Genomic DNA, 17,646 nt, shown 5'->3' on the forward strand with positions numbered 1-17,646 from the left:
CACACAGAGAACATAGGAAGAACAGAGACCATAGGAACATCTCAAGCTGCCTTATACTGAGTCAAACCATTGGTCCATCTAGCCCAATACGGTTGACACTAACTGGCAGCAGCTCCGACTAATTGGACGCTTTCCTAGCCTTAGCTGGAGATGCTGGGGGTCGAACCTGGGATGTTCTGCCTGCAAAGCAGGTGCTCTTCCACTGAGCTACAGCCCCTCTCCTAAAGACAGAGCTCGGGGCAGGGGGTGGGGGCAAGGAAGGTGACTGCCACTGTTGCTTGGTGCTGCTGCCATCACCATAAAAACAACACAGATCTTGGCCAAGTAAGGTGAAATGGGGCAAGTAGGTCTCTCCCCACATGACTACCTGCAATTCTCTAGCTGAAGGAAGATCTAGGGACCTTTGGGACCTGTTCTACCATTGACCTACAGCCATTATCTTAAGAACATAAGAAGTGCCCTGATGCTGGATCAGGCCGAGGGTCCATCTAGTCCAGCACTCTGTTCATGCAGTGGCCAACCAACCATCGGCCAGGGACCAACAAAGCAGGACATGGTGCAACAGCACCCTCCCACCCATGTTCCCCAGCAACTGGTGCACACAGCCTTACTGCCTCGAATACTGGAGATAGCACACAACCATCAGGGCTAGCAGCCATGGATAGCCTTCTCCTCCAGGAATTGATCCAACCCCCTTTTAAAGGCATCCAAATTGGTGGCCATCACTACAGCCTGTGGTAGTAAGTTCCATAATTTAACTATGCGCTGTGTTCAGAAGTCCTTCTTTTTATTTGTCCTGGGTCTCCCGCCAATCAGCTTCATGGGATGACCCATTGGGTTCTAGTATTTTGAGAGAGGGAGTAAAGTGTCTCCCTATCCACATTCTCCATACCATGCATAATGTTGCACACTCCCATGAACAGATGCAGTCTCCCCGTTTGTGTCTGAAAAGGCCTCCAAACGTGGCCTGAGGTTCTCTTTGGAGAAGCTTTGGCCCATGTTCATACTCGGACAACTGAGCCTAACATACTCGGGCCTGTAGACATCCCACTCACCCTTGCAAAGTTTTGCTGGCCTTCTTAAAAATTCTGCCAGCTTCTCTCAAAATTCCTCTGATGTTTTTGACTGAGTGGCAGACCCCGAAATTCATCTCAGACGTCTGCCGGAGGAGCGGGAGGAGGGGGGGAACTCGGTGACAGCTTCCCTTCTCTCTGAGCACAACCCTGAAAGGGGATCTCCTGACCCTGTTCCCCCTCTGAGATGAAGGAACGGAACGAGCCAGGGAGACCGGGGAGACGGAGCCCTGACAATCGGAACGCGGCAGACGAAAGTGAATGCAGATGAAGGCTGTAGCTCCTGTTACTTAATCAAAAAGGCTGAAGCGGAGTCACCCGGGCCGGCGCAAAGTCATGTGTTAGAACAACAGCTGATCTGTATTAAAGAAGATTAACTCACAGTGCCACGGCGGAGGGCCCTGGATTATTTTATGTACTTCCCCTGCCATACAAGCCGTCAGCACAATTACTGCCCTCCGAAGTGAATGACTGATCTGTAACCACAGCTAAACAGCAGGCTGCTTAGGGGCCTGGCCTGCTTCATGAAGATGAATTTCCATACCATCAAAGTGCTTTTAATGGGCTCCCTGATCCCAGCCACAAGGCCCCGCTTTGCAAGCACAGAGAGGTTGGGATGAAGGCTTCCTGTCCAAAAGGATTTGGTCGGTTGTCACTTGACAATTCCCAGCTAGCACAGGGGAGGGGAGGGAGGGGGTGGGTGGGGGGAGACAGTAGAGGAGAGATAGGTAGACTTGTCTCTGGTTTGGAGGATTAAAAGAGAGAGGGAGAGGGGGGGAGAGAGAGAGAGAGAGGGAGAAGAGTACAGATGCTTTCTGAATGCAACCAACTGCTGTATCCACAGCTGAATTCAATGCGCTTAACAAATAACGGCAATTTAGCTATGCTTGCAAGGAATAGCTTGAGTCACTTTGCATTAGCATCTGGCTGAGTGTTAAAGTCATTTCTACATGGGGAGCAGAGAAAAAGGAATTTCTGCTCCGAGCATCCTTTCAAGAATGCTTAAATATTTGAATATAAATTCCTTTGTGCTTGTGATCACTTCGTCTTATATCTGACACTCCACTTTCTCCCCATGCGGCACGGTTCTCTCCCTCCCCACTTCTGTTCTGGTGCTCTTCAATCTGTAACACCATCAATATCCTCTCCAGCCCCCTCCCCTCCCTGCCCTCCCCCCTCCCCCTCCCCCCCCACAAGCAAAGCTTCCCTTTATTCCTCTAAAACAGATCTTATGTAGTGATAGATACCTATTACGCCAAGCACTTCCCCACTCCACCCCCATCTTTGGCGATCCTCTCTGGGAAAAAATGCCTGAAATTGCAGCAATTTCTCTTGATTTTACAGTTGGGGGTTGTTCACGTCACCTGAGGGTTGGCACATGGGGAGGTCCTTGCTGAGCTTGCTGGGAGTGTAAAAAAAAAGGGGGGGAGCTATAGGAGATGGGGAAGGCTTCCTCTCAGAAAATCAAGAGGGGATTACTTCCTTCCTAAAATGAGCCACAAAAAAAGAAAGAAAGAAAGAAAGAAAGAAAGAAAGAAAGAAAGAAGGGGGGGCATGCTGGATGAGACCAAGTTCCATCTCCATCAGTTATTGCTCAATTTCTATGACAGATACCAGGGAATTTGTTTGGAATCTAAATTTCAAAGCCAGCCCTACACCCAATCCAAGATGTGCATGGGATGGTGGCTGTATATAGAGGGCCATTTATAATTTGCCCAAAAGGAGGACAAAAGAGAACATTAAGATGGGTGAAATGCCATAGGCAAACTCAGATGTATAGATGCAAATCTGTTATTTAAATAGAAATACAGTACATCTCACCATAGAGGAGAAGACCAACTAGGTGACTCGTATGGTTGCTCAGCCTGTTCTCCAGGTGTTAATTGTGGATGAGAAACATCAAGGTGCTGTTCTCCCTCCTTACAGTTCTTTAACTTTAAACGGGACGATGCCAAATAGACCTCTCCGAAATAGAGACCTGTCCTCTGTAAGTAGCAGGGCTGGCAAGCTGGGCAGTCACCTGTGATGCCAAGCTGAGGGCAGCACCACCATCACACCTGCACCAGGCCCTATAGACCTTCTAGGTAGCCCTACAAAGGTGGCCGGGGGTGGGTGCACCAAAGGAACTCCTCACCCAGGATGCTATTTATTAGTGCTGTGCCGAGAGTTGCCACAATTCCCATGTTTGGCATTTCATGTTGCGGGCAGGGGAATGAAAACCTGGACAAAAGAAGCTAAGAGAGGTGAGAATTTCAGAGAATGTTCTCCTTGGGGAGAGGGACATCTTTTAAAATGTAGCTGGTTGTTGAGGGGTCTTCCTTCTTTCTCCCCCCTCCCAACACATATGACTTTGATTGGGAAGACGCAGGTTTAAATCTTGCTCACCCCTAAAACTCTTTGGATAACTCTGTCTCTTTCTTTGTTTGAATCATTTATGTCCTAACTTTCAGTTGAAAATTTTCAAGATGGCTTACAAAACTAAACTAACACTAAAACCTGAACAAATTTATTTTAAGAAAAGCAATACTTAGAGATGGTTATAATACTAATGACAGATGCAGATAAATGCATATTTCCTCTGACTTCACACTCATAATTGATCAAGCTCCATGTAGATATATGTAGGGAAGCAGGAAAGCAATTTAGATTAGTCATCTATTCATTCTGGACAATATTATTTGACTTGTAATATATGTGGGGTGAGCTACTTGCTTTCAGGTTATTCCTAAAGTATCAGATTATTTCTGCCTATTACTCCAAAGAGCTGAGTGTAGCATTCACATTGATGGAATCAGAATCCCCGACTTTGCACAGGATTTGGTATACTGAGACTGTATTTATTTTGAATAATGGTTGACCTGCTTTTTATGGGTTTGTCTTCATACAGCACCACACAAAAATAAGTAAGGCAAGATACAAAGATATAGTAGCTACTTCAGGGAAACATACAGCTTCCTTTGAGAAAGCTGATCTCATCCACCAGCAATATATGACCTCAGTTAAAGGCCGCTGTAAAAAAGAAGGTGTTCTATTCATTTATTTGATTTGTTCCCTGCCTTTCTACCAAGAAATAAAATGGGAATTAGGCGGCTTATATTCATAAATAAAACTTGTTTTAAACAATAACAAAACAATGCATTGAAATTCAATAAAAACACAGCCATAACAGAGTAACAACAGCAACCAACAGCCAAATCCCTCTTTGACCAAAAAAGTATTTGCCTGCTGACAGAAGGACAACAGAGAGGAAGTGAACCTAGCCTCCCTCAGCAGGGAGTTCCAGAGCCTGCGAGCCACCACTGAGAAGGCCTTCCCTTGCATCACCACCAAACATGCCTCTCAAGTCTTGAAAGAAGGGCCTCTTCAGAAGATCTTAAGGACTTGGGCAGGCTTGGGTAAGAAAAATGCCTGAATTGGTAGAGATAGATCCTGTTCATGGGACCATACAGGGGATGCTGAGAGCCAGCACAGTACAGAGTTTATAGGGTGACCAACTGTCAGGAATTCCCTGGATTTGTCCTGGTTTTTGTTCTTTCCATGGTGTCAGGGGGGATTTTCTATAATTTTCAATAATGTCCTGAAATGACACATGTTCCCCTTTAAGGCTGCCATTAGCATGGCAGGACGGAATGACATGCTTTCTTGAGGCACATCCTTCCCCACCCCCTGAGCTCCAATTGAGGTCTTAAAGGGCAAAACGTGTCATTCCTGGACATTATAGAAAAGGCCCCAATTGGAGTGGGTGGTGGCGCAGAATGAAATCCTTCCCCTTCCAATCGGGGAATAACATATTTTCTGCAGGGGAATAACATGCTTTCTGCAGGACCCAGAAAGCTGCTTCTCCCCCCCACACACACACACACTAGGTATCCCCTTTTTTGGTTTCCCAAATATGGTCACCCTAGCTTAGAGTATTAAACTGGGTCTGGGGAGACCAGAATGCAAGTCCCCATTTGGCCATGAAGCTCACTGGATGACTTTGGGCCAGTCACTGGCTCTCAACCTAACCTCACAGAGTTGCTGTGAGGACAAAAGCGAGAGGAGGAGGATAATGTATGATGCCTTCAGTTCCTTGGAGGAAAAGAATGGATAGGAATGCATACATACATACATACTGCATGGCAGGGAGACTGCTATTGGCCTCTGTTGTTGCTTTAGTGCTGAGCTGATGAATATATGGGGATTGGGGGCTGTCCACATCCAATTCCCCCCACCATCTATGCATTCCCTATCCTGTTTGGTCATAGAAACATAGAATAGCAGAGTTGGAAGGGGCCTACAAGGCCATCGAGTCCAACTCCCTGCTCAATGCAGGAATCCACCCTAAAGCATCCCTGACAGGTGGTTGTCCAGCTGCCTCTTGAAGGCCTCTAGTGTGGGAGAGCCCACAACCTCCCTAGGTAACTGGTTCCATTGTTGTACTGCTCTAACAGTCAGGAAGTTCTTCCTGATGTCCAGCTGGAATCTGGCTTCCTGTCACTTGAGCCCATTATTCCGTGTCCTGCACTCTTGGATGATCGAGAAGAGAGCCTGGCCCTCCTCTCTGTGACAACCTTTCAAGTATTAATATGCAAACCTGGAACACTGAGAAAGAATCAACATTGCATGTCTGAACCCCAAAGCCTGAGTTCCTCTCAAAAGTATGTTTATTATGCAGATATATTTTATTGTAAGAGCACTCTCAGGATTCTCCCCCCACCCCATCGCCCACAACCTGGCTGACAGACCTTCATTTCCAATGTTATGAAAGTGGCAGAGAAAGGCAGCAGTAAGTCTATTCACACACTCAGCAAGGGGCAGGAAAAGCCGGTACTGTGAAAATTCACAGGGGAGTCTCAGGGGGGAAAAAGAAAGAAAATGCAAGGAAACTCAATGAAATGACAGACTATTGCTTGTTGCAGAAGACAGTAAAATTATGGCTTTGTCGGGATTTTCCTAATACTTCAGATCTGAGTTCAAATTCTTTCTTGACCATGAAACTCAGAGGCAGTCTAGGTGAGTGAGTGTGTCCTTTAGGTGATGTCTTGTTTCTGATAATCAAGGACTATTTTAAGCCAGGACTCCCTGATCTTGGCTTTCATTTAAGCTGGTGGGTTGCGTTTCCCATTGATATCTTGTTGGCCACCATAAAAAACAGGAATCCTTGATCTCATCCCAGCAACACATTTCATATGTTCTTATGTCAACTCAGCCCCTACAACCTCTGCAAGGAGCAATGCCGGCTGGGGTTAAAAAGGGAGCCAGACATAAGATCACACTTTCTAGCTGACTGTTGTCTTACATTTACAGTCCACCCTTCCTCCAAGGAGCTCCTGGTCATGTCACCCTCATTCTATCCTGACAACAACAACCCCGAGTAGTGGCTAAGTTTGGGCTGAGAAATGTAGACTGGCTGAAGGTCACCCAGTGAGCTTCATGGTACAGTGGGGATCTGAACCCTGGCTGCCCCAATCGTAGCCCAACAGTAACAGCAACAACAGAACTGGCTCTGAAGCTGAAAAGTATCGGAGACTCCAATTGTACAGCCTTCCCCTGATCCTTTGATTACAGTTAAGGAAGAGCTAAGGGCTATGTCTACACACTACCCTTGTATAGCCCAACAAGGCATCTTCACAGAAATTCTAATTTCCATTTTAGTATATCTGCCTGCGAGTAGTCAGACAGCATACGAAAAGCTAGAAAATATGAGAGCGCAGAATCATAAAAAGAGAATTGCTGAATCAGACTAAAGTCCGGCATTCTATCTAGTCAGGCATTCTGTAACCATATGCCTCTGGAGGGGACCAAAAGCAACCGGTATACATAGCCATACTGCAAAAGTACAGAACCTTCTGGGTGTCCCAATCTAGCCCAGTGGGTTTCCCAAGAAGACCGCACACCCCTGGCCCCAGCCCTTATTCCTCAACCACTACTTGTTTGGTGGCCTCCAAGTTTTCGTACAGTTTCCCCCCATTCTGAAAGACTGAAATGCTTCCCCTTGGCTAGCTTACTGGCAGTAAGAGCTTTAAGGTCTAATATGGTAGTATTTTCTTTTGTATGTTGGTCCTACCTCCTTTGCCTTTGGCTCCTCCCCTTTCACTTTCAGCCCCACTCACCATTGGAAAGCGGCTCCCAAGGACTTCTCCAAAATGGAATTCAGACCTTGGGCTGAAAGAGGTTCAACATCCTTGGTGCACTGGCTTTGATACAGGTGGTAATGCATAGCCATAATAGCCATTGAGGAGTCTTCATGCTGCCCACCTACCATTGGATGAGGGTAACATCTATCATGTCCTGAATTGCATACAACTTTAATGGAATCTGGGCAAGGTCTATACCAAGCAGGATAAAACACCTCGAAAGCAGTTTGAAAACGGTACATGGAATGTATCCTGGGCCCCAACAGTTGCCAAAACATTTACAACCCATTATAAAGCAATAGTGTAGATCCTGCCCTGGTGCAGAAGGGATGGGCGTAATACACGTGTATTACATTTTTAAGGTGTCCATCTGTATTGATGACAACATCCGCCTAAAAAGTCAATATGACCCAACTATTTTTTTTTGCAAACATGTGGTTCCTTTTTAAGTATACACTGGATGGTAAACCCAGCTTAGCTACTGCATAATGTGCAAGATGGGAATGCCTTAGAAACTCACCGATTATTACACCTAGATGTATCTAGGGTGACCATATGAAAAGAAGGACAGGGCTCCTGTATCTTTAACAATTGTATTGAAAAGGAAATTTTATCAGGTGTCACTGATGAAATTTCCTTTGATCATGTTTTTAACAATTTATATTATGTTTTAATTCAGTTTTATGTATTTTATCAAAATGGAGAGGCGGGTAAGTAATATTAATTATTATTATTATTATTATTATTATTATTATTATTAAAGAGGGCAGGGCTCTTGCAGCTTTAACTGTTGTGATGAAGAGGGAATTTCACCATACAAATGACACCTGCTGAAATTCCCTCTTCTATACAACTGTTAAAGATACAGCAGCCCTGTCCTCCTTTTTATATGGTCACCCTAACCCCAGTTCAACTAGGGCCTAGACTGTGGAGTATTTATTTATTTATTTATTACATTTATATCCCACCTTTCTTCCATTGTGGAACTCCAGGTGGCTACATGTGGTTCCTAAGTGGTCTCCCCTCCAAGCACTGACCAGACCCAGACCTGCTTAGCTTCAGCAAGGTGGCTGCTTCATGTGCCTTTAGACCACACTCTTGGTGTAATGGCTTACTCTGAAAGAGATGAATAAGGCGCAGTTTCCTCCAAAGTTTCCACACTTCAAAAAGAAAAAGCTGGAACGGAGTTGAAACATCACCACGGCAGCTGAGCTGCCAACAGGGACTCAAACGGAAATCATGGAAACTGACCTTGTCTGTCCTGCAGTTATTCAGACCGAGGTTGTTTGCTACGGCCACCTTCCCATCAAGCACCTGTTGCTCCCGCCGTAGCTGCTCCTTCATCTGCCGGGCCTCCTGGATCGCCTTGGTAACAGCATCATGATCATTTAAGTAACCTGATGACGTGATAGAGGAAAGGATATCTAGGGAAAAGGAGAGGGGAACGGATAGGGGACACAAGTAGGAGCAAGGTTACCAGGGAACATAATGAGCTATTATTATCAAAACACTTAAATGATGCCTTCCTCTAATGGATGTTGGATAACAAGCAAACCCATCAGCTGGTGGTGGCTTGAAAATTATTAGGGGCGGCTCCTCTTGATGAGTGAACTGTTGCATTTTTTATCCATTCTTCAATCAAAGTACTGAAATAAATATTACAGTCTCTGAGTGTTATTGTGAGAATGTTGAAAGTCTATATGAAGAACCACCCCTCATGATCAAACCCCCCCCCCCAACAAATCATTTATCGTTTGGCATACACACACACACACACACACACACACACAGTAAAGATCTGCCAACAGCCATGTTAGGGATTTAATTTCCTTCGTTTGGGCAGTAAGCCACTATTGTTTTTATTTTACATATAAGGCTCCAGGAGACATGGACAAAGGCCACCTTAGGAGTCCACAGGGAACCTTGCAGAGGAGAAGCCGTACATATGCAGTAGCAAAAGCAACCCCGAGACCTGCAACAACTTTAAGACTAACACAGAGATCCCTGTGATATAGGGCAAAATATAAATGTTTTAACAATTAAATAACATTTATTATGCAGTGGATAACATCCACATCATCAGATGCATTAAGTACTAACCGCAGTAGGCAGGTATGTGTGACCTCATGTCCCCAAAGGCAGGTGCACCAACACTGTCAGCACACCCAGTTTGAACTCTTGGAGACGTGAAGGAGTGTTAGGCTATCGGCCAGAGATGTGCCCCTTTAAGGCCTTCCACTTATCAAGGAGAGGGTGGAGTCTGAGAGGATGTTTTGGATGATAAGGCATAAAAGGATTCAGTCTAGTTCCAGAGCATCTCCAAGCAAGTTGTGCACTGGGAGCTTTTCTTGGTGCTGGGATGTTTAGCTTTCTTTTGCCCATGGTCTACATATGCAGCACAGAATAGCCCTCTTTAGACATTACCCTCTGTGCAGCTAGCCTTATGTCTGAAGAGGGGCAATGAGGTGATAGAATCCTGAGGTGGCAGAGTTGACGAAAAGGGCAACTAAAATTATCAAGGGGCTGGAGCATCTCCCCTACAAGGGAAGGCTGCAACAGCTGGGACTGTTTAGCTTGGAAAAAAGGAGGGTAAGGGGAGATATGATAGAGGTGCACAAAATTATGCATGGTGCGGAGAATGTGGATAAGGAGACATTTTTCTCCCTCTCCCATAATACTAGAACCTGGGGTCATCCCATGAAGCTGATTGGTGGGAGATTCAGGACAAATAAAAGGAAGTCCTTCTTCACCCAGTGCAGAGTTAAACTGTGGAATTCACTACCACAAGATGTAGTGATGGCCACCAATTTGGATGGCTTTAAAAGGGGGTGTGGATAAATTCATAGGAGAGACGATTATCAATGGCTACTAGTGCTGATGGCTATGTGCTGTCTCCAGGATCAGAGGCAGTGAGCCTATATACCCCAGTTGCTGGGGAACATGGGGGAGGTGCTGCACTCATGTCATGCTTGTGAGTTTCTTGTGGGTAGCTGATTGGCCAGTGTGTGAACAGAATGCTGTAGTAGATGGACCCTTGGTCTGATCCAGCATGGTTCTAATGATTTATTTTATTTTATTTTATTTATTACATTTATATACCACCCCATAGCCGAAGCTCTCTAGGCAGTTTACAAATCTCTGGGCGGTTTATTTATTTATTTTCAACATTTATATTCCGCCCTATATCATTAAGATCTCAGGGCGGCCCAGGGATTTGTAAACTAATGATATTCTTATGATTCTGTCATTTGAGATTGTGGAAGGGTGGGGTGTGCCACATTTTTAAGGCTCCTCCCCCCCCTTTTTTAAAAAAATCTAGAAGTAAAAAAACACACCAGTATCAGTTCTCTACGGCCATAGCTAGACCTAAGGTTTATCCCTGGATCATCCAGGGGTCAAACCTGTTCATCTAGGTGACACACAGGGGATCCAGTGCTCAGGCAGAGGCGAACCCTGGATGATCCCAGGATAAACCTTAGGTCTAGCTGTGGCCTACGTTATGCTAGTTTCTACTTGAAGAAGGGCTGCTGTTGTTAAACTGGGGAGCGCTCAAAAATAGGGTCCCTCACCTGCAATCTGAAGTGGTACAATCCATTCTACCACCTCAGGACTTTACCACCTCATTTTGTTGCACGGGCAGTTTATGTTCCTCAAAATCATTCCTGGACTACCTAAACCTGAAATAATATATACAGTCTCTTACCCCAAAGAGTTAGGAGACAGCGCACCATATCAAACTAACAGAGCAGCCCTGAGTATGTTTACTCAGATGAAAGTTCCACTGAGTTTTCAAGCAAGTTTGCACGGGATTGTGCTGTAACTAACTGGCAGTAATGTTCAGTAAAAACAAAATGGATTTCTTCGCACAAGAAGTAAATCACTGAACAAATCCACTATGGAAAGTTATGGAAAGAGGCACTTGTAAGAAAACCAACGAAGGAAGATGCATAGAGAGCTGAGCTAACAATGCATACCATAATACCTGAATAGAATTTCCATTTGCAAAGAGAGTATACCAGGTGCTGGGATAGACAACATACGAAGTTGCCTAATACTAAGTCAGACCATCCAGTACGGTCGACACTGACTGGCAGCAATGGCTCTCCAGAGTTTCAGGTGGGATTCATTCCTTGCCCTACCTGGAAAAGCCAGGGATCAAATCTGGGACCTTTTGCATGTGCTCTATGACACTGAGCTATAGCCCTTCCCCAAGGGATGGCCATCACTTTATCCATACTTTCCTTCTGAGCTTCCTAGAGTCATTTGAAGAAAATACAAGTTCAATCGCAGCTTTTAAAGCTCAGCTAAAAACTTTTCTTTTTCCTAAAGCTTTTAAAACTTGATGCTGTTCGGACTTTATACTGTTAGTTTTACCCTACCCTGTGCCTGTTTACCCTACCCTGTGCCTGTTTATCCTACCCTGTGCCTGTTTGCATTCTCTTCCCCTCCTTATTGTTCTACTATGATTTTATTAGATTGTAAGCCTATGCGGCAGGATTTTGCTATTTACTGTTTTTCTCTGTACAGCACCATGTACATTGATGGTGCTATATAAATAAATATTATTATTATTAATATTTATTTATATAGCGCCATCAATTTTCATGGTGCTGTACAGATTAATAATAATAATAATAATAATAATAATAATAATAATAAGTGCTGGAAGCATCATGCTGGGCTACACGGACCTTGTGGTGGACCACATGGACCAGCAAAAGCATTCTTACGTTGTTGGAAATCAAACAGCAAAACCCCCAAAGATAAAACTCAAAGGCAGTAGTGGCAGCAATACTAAAAACCTGGGCCAAAAGAAAAGTGCTAGCTCATTCAATTGGGTGTCAAGCGAGGAGCCTGGGGAAGAAAATTCTACTGCTGAGGTGCCACCACGGAGAAGGTCCTTTCCCTAGTAGTTGCCCACCTAACCTCTGCCTGCGGGAAATGGCCCTTTGCGCCACTTGTCACTCTTACCTATGTGTGCCAGTGGGTAGGAACTAGGTCAACCCTGTACAGCGCCCAAGACTGTGCATTCGTACTATTACTGCACCATATTAGAATAAAATGCTGGACAGTAAATTCTGGAAACATAATTGCATTTGCCTGGGCAGCGAGGGCAGGCTTATTAATTGCATTGTAGACAGGTGTGGGTGGTGGGATGGGGGAGAGAATTAAAATATCAGACGTCCCTTCCTTAAGCCTCTCAAATACCTTAATAAAGCACGTGTGATAATGCTATGCTATGAGATACAAAGGGCGAGGATAAAAATGTCGCCCTGCCACATGCGTGCATGCACACAAACGCACACTCCTCGCTGCACCTCCTGCCATTCAAAAACGCGTACGGAACTACAGTGCAGCCGACGTTACATTGATTCCCAGTTTGCTGACGCTGGGTCAGATGCTCCATTTCTTGGCTGCAGTTCACACACACACACACAGAGCCTAGCCGCAGTAGCAGCTGAAACAATTCCTTTTAAAAACATTACAAACGTTCACTCGTGTTCTTTAACTCTAAATGTTTCGCTCAGATTTCTTTTCCCCCCCCATCCTTTCCATGCTACCCTCCACCTACCCACCACACTGCTCTAAGCCTGCCGTAAAACATACTCATTAAAATCTGCGTTAAGATAGTATTTTGCAGTTTGCAAGGCTGGTAGGAATAGAGATTCCAGATCCTAGGTCTGTTTAGATGTGTGTGTGTGTGTGTGTGTGTGTGTGTGTGTGTGTGTGTGTATTGGGCGGTGGGGTGGGGTGTAATTAATATCGGCCATTTTGCGGCCATTTTGCTCCTTCTCATTTCCCTGGACATTTCCCCCATATCTTTTAAACTAGGGCATCAACAAAACATATTTTTTTTAAAAAAAAAAAAGGAAAGAAAAGAAAAAAGCTCTGAAAATTGTAATATGAAATTGCCCGGAAAAGGGGCTTCTGTTTGTGACATGAGGCTAAATCTAACCAGATCCATTGGTGAATTGTAACAGATGGAGGGGCTGTGAGACAGAAGGCTGGCTCTAATCACACGCAAAATGACCGGCTTGCCTCAACATGTTCCATGGATTCCAGCAAACTTTACACCCTAATCCATTTTTAGAACAAAAAACATCTGGGCTATAAATCCTCTAATCTGCCAAAACACGCTATTAAATCCCATGATTTGTTGAAAAACACTAAGATTAAAGAAAGGAAATATAAAATGGCTAACTGCCGCGTTAGGAAAGTGTTATTAATACTCTTTTCTTTTGTCTCAATTATGAATGTTCTGTTCCTAAAGAGCCTTGTCTAATCATGTCAGATTACACATCCTTGTTGTATTGCTTGCGCCTTCTATCTGATCAGCCGATTGCCAAAGAATGTACAACATTGTCTCCTTGCACTCCGCTTTGAAACATTACAGGAGAGAGAAGCTAGTGTCAGATTAGTTCAGACTAGCACGGCTGGAAGGTTTTGGCTGTTGCTCTTGTGTGTATGGTTGTGCGGTGTGTGTTTTTAAATGCCTTTAAAATCATTTTGAAAGAACTGGAGTTGGCAATTCTTGCTTCTTTTAGAAACTGAAACCTAGGCGTTTGGAAAGTTTCCAATTCGTGTGGGCGGAGGAGCGTCAGTGAGAGCCGTTCTACGCATTACACAGAATAAGGTTGTGGGCAAAGGGGTGGGAACATGCAGTCCTCCGGGGTTTTGTTGGACTGCAATTCCCATCATCCTAGCAAAATATGGAGGGCCGCATGTTCCTTGATCCATTCGGAGTCCATAGCCTGGCCTAAACATTCAGCAACGGGAGGTGTGAGAGCAGAGATCATACTGTACGTGAATGCCCCCTTATCTCTAAAAATAAATAAGAAATCCCTCCCTGAAAATAGAAGACAAGTACAACAGAGAGAAAAGTTTGATCTCTGCCTTTTCCCTGCTGGGCTCATTTTCTACTGGTGTTCATATTCACTCTAAGACATTCATAAATGGGACTGCTCCTGCTGCAGTTTCAGACAGGGATGTCCAGATTTTGTGTAATCTTTGTAAACCACTCAGAGAGCTTCGGCTATGGGGCAGTATATAAATGTAATAAATAAATAAAATAGAATTTAAAAAATCCGTCCTGTGTGTGTTTCAAGAATTGCGTGGTGTCATTCGTTCCAGCTCCGTTCACAGATGGATTCAAATATCCCCTCCCACTGCTATATGGGATAAAATACGTGATTTTTGTTGGTGTGGAACATTTAGTGTATTGTCCTCCATTCCATTCAACTTCTCCACCCCCGGGTATTCTCCAGAATGCTGTATCTTACAGCAGAAACTTGCGGAGGCCTCAGCTAGACCTACCGGTCTAGCGTGATGGAGGGGTGAAGATCTCGTGATACTTTTATCGCAAGATCTCCCCCTCTGTTTACATGCAGCGTGCGATGACCTCAGAGAAGAGGATGCCGCACCCGCCATTTTGTTTTTAAAGAGGAAGCAGCGCATGAGCGCTTGTGCGCAAAAGGTAAGGTTTTTTTATTTTTAAAAAATTTCCCCGCCCCCCCCCCACGATGGGCGCAGAGCTCCTGAGGAACTCTGTGCCCCGTGCGCGGGTCCCAGCTCCTCGCAAGTAACTGCAAGAAGCCGGGACCAACCGTGATGGTGGGCCACACTTTCCACGGTCTCGGGATCATCCCGAGACCATGGAAAAAGCGGGCCTAAAGTATAGGGCCATATCCTGGGGAAATGGAAGAATAATTTCTCCCTGATCCTGAGATCCCCTGTGCATCATGTGAACATCCAGGGACAATCCCGGGGATCGCCCCGGGATAATGCCCTGTCTAGTTTCCTATGAATAAATTTTCATAGGAAAATTTCCTAGAGAGTCATAGTTTCCTATGAATAAATTTTCATAAATTTCAGGAAAGTTTTTTTAAAAAAACAATCCAAAAGTCCACAGACTCTGCGCAGCCGAAGGAGGCCAGTCCATGCTGGATTCTGCCGGTTGGATTCTTAGAAATCCGAACTCATTTTAGCCCATCTCAAATTTCTCTAGCATCAAATGTTATTTCATGGTTCATGATGAGGCATCTCTGCTGTTTTAGAACAGGGGTACATTGATGGTGCTATATAAATAAATAAATAATAATAATAATAATAATAATAATAAGGGGTAAAAAGAAAAACATTGTTTATTTACATTGTTTTTAGCTGTTTGCGCTGTTTTAATTTTTCGAAGTTAAAAATGTTAGACTATTTTTATTATGTGTATTTTTATTAATTGTCGTAAACCGCTCAGAGAACTTTAGTTATGAGACAGTACAGAAATGGAATAAATAATAATAAATTATAGAGCCAGTGTGGTGTAGTGGCTAAGGTGTTGGACTGGGAGTCAGGAGATCCGGGTTCTAGTCCCCACTCCGCCATGGAAACCCACTGGGTTACTTTGGGCCAGTCACAGACTCTCAGTTCAACCTACCTCACAGGGTTGTTGTTGTGAGGATAAAATGGAAAGGAGGAGGATTATATATGCTGCCTTGGGTTCCTTGGAGGAAAAAAAGGCTGGATATAAACACAATCAATCAATCATAAATTATAAATAAAAGTGATGCAGCCTATTCTACACCCTCATTCTACTGCATTTGTCAGTTAGCCTTGAGACGTTCGGAACGAAACCACTCCAGGAGGTAGGGCATCGTATTATAAAATTCCCTCAGTCACGTAAAATGTTCCCTGCATGTCATAAATCAGCATAGCAAGGAGAGGGCTTTACAAATGTTTACTACATGGAGGGTCCCCCCCCCCCCACTAAAACCAAGTGTGGGGAGAACATTCAAAATTACGAATGCTCCTCAGCTAAAGTGATGCATAAAGAAAGCCATAACCACTTATCTCTTCTGGCAGGCCTACCCAGTTGGACGTTAAGATGCCTTCTTAATAATGTGCTGCTTTTAATAATGTATTAGTTTTAAATGTTTTAATTTGTTATCTGCATTTTACGGTGTTTGCCTTTGTCTTGTACCCCGCCTCAATCCAGAGGGAGAGGTGGGTAACAAATAAAATTATTATTATTATTATTATTATTATTATTATTATTATTATTATTAATTATTAATTATTATTCAGGCCAAAATTCAGCTGCCTCAGCATCCATGTTACCTTTGCAATGTGGAAGCCTTGGCAGTACACCCCTTTCCTGTGTTATTGAGGACAGAACAGAACAATGTGGCTCCCCGTTATTGCAGTGTAATTTTTGGGAAGGGCAAAGAAAGAGCTACAGTGTGGTTCTACAGCGTGGTTCCCCCCACCCACCCATGTTTTGGGGCTTCTTGCAGTACTGGGCTGCAGAACTTCTCATATCACTGAAGGTAATATAAAGAGGAGTTGGATAAATCCCTGGAGGAGAAGGCTATCAATGGCTACTAGTCCTGAGGGCTATATGCTACCTATCTGAGGCAGTAAGCCTATATACACCATTTGCTGGGGAACATACATGGTAGGGTACTGTTGCATTCATGCCCTGCTTGGGGTTCCTGGCTGACAGCTGGTTAGCTACTGTGTGAACTAGAGTATGAACTAGATTGCTGGACTAGATGGACCCTAGGTCAGATCCAGCATGGCTCTTATTATGTTATGTTCTTAGAAGAAGGGTCCCTCAGTCTACCTTCTGTATAAGGCGTAGAACGGCTTATAAAACCAGACAATGGAAGAGACATGTTGCATACTATCAACTTTGTATTTAAAGAACATGGTTGCTCAAGTCTTGATCCTTCATTAAAACTCATTGCTGGCGATGCTGGAACCCACCCAAAATCCTGCGCAGCATGAACACTGCAGGATGGGCAGAGAAGAAAGGGGATCTGTTTCATAGAATGATCCCAGATCGAACTTTGAGATCTTGATGGAATACTGGGAAAGGAGAACGAGGCTGCTATGCAAGGTTCAAGCCAGTTTGGTTTCACCTGTTGGACTCTTGAAATTTAAAACACACACACACACACACACACACACACACACACACACACACGTCGCAACTGGGTTCCTTATCAGAACTGAATAACTTGATCAGGAAAATCAGGTGATGCAGCTATTACTGGGCTCTACCATCGGAAGCTGCATTATACTGAGACAGACCACTGGCCCATCTAGCTCAGAATTGTCAGCGCTGACTGGCAGCCGCTCTCCAGGGTTTCAGGCATGATTCTTTTCCTGCCCTACCTGGAGAAGCCGGGGATCGAACCTCCAACCTTCTGCATGCAAAACAGGGGCTCTACCCCTGAGCTACGGCCCCTTGCCTCCTCTATCACATATCTGAATGTTCAGATCACATGTGTCAGAACGTGTGTTTGCAGTAAAAGCACCCACACCTCTCTGCACACAGAAATGCAACCTGTCACAGAAAAGGGTTCTAGCCTAGCTTTCTCCTTGCCACAGCTGAGTTTCTACAGAATAAAATAAAATAATGGAGGGCAATATTCAAATATCTGATCCTATTGGCGCAGTTT

At 44.4% G+C, this 17,646-nt stretch overlaps 1 protein-coding gene across 7 annotated transcripts in view; it reads right to left on the reverse strand.

The window, feature by feature from the left end:
- The window catches only part of SOX5 (SRY-box transcription factor 5), a 606,763-nt gene that overhangs the window by 47,995 nt on the left and 541,122 nt on the right, over window positions 1–17,646 (reverse strand). For all 7 annotated transcript variants that reach the window (XM_063134784.1, XM_063134786.1, XM_063134785.1 and 4 more), the window contains one exon: window positions 8,444–8,616. In XM_063134784.1, coding sequence (XP_062990854.1) covers window positions 8,444–8,616 — 173 coding nt within the window. The remainder of the gene's footprint in view (window positions 1–8,443; window positions 8,617–17,646) is intronic.

This window comes from Elgaria multicarinata, chromosome 9 (assembly GCF_023053635.1).
Source record: "Elgaria multicarinata webbii isolate HBS135686 ecotype San Diego chromosome 9, rElgMul1.1.pri, whole genome shotgun sequence".
Taxonomy (NCBI): domain Eukaryota; kingdom Metazoa; phylum Chordata; class Lepidosauria; order Squamata; family Anguidae; genus Elgaria; species Elgaria multicarinata.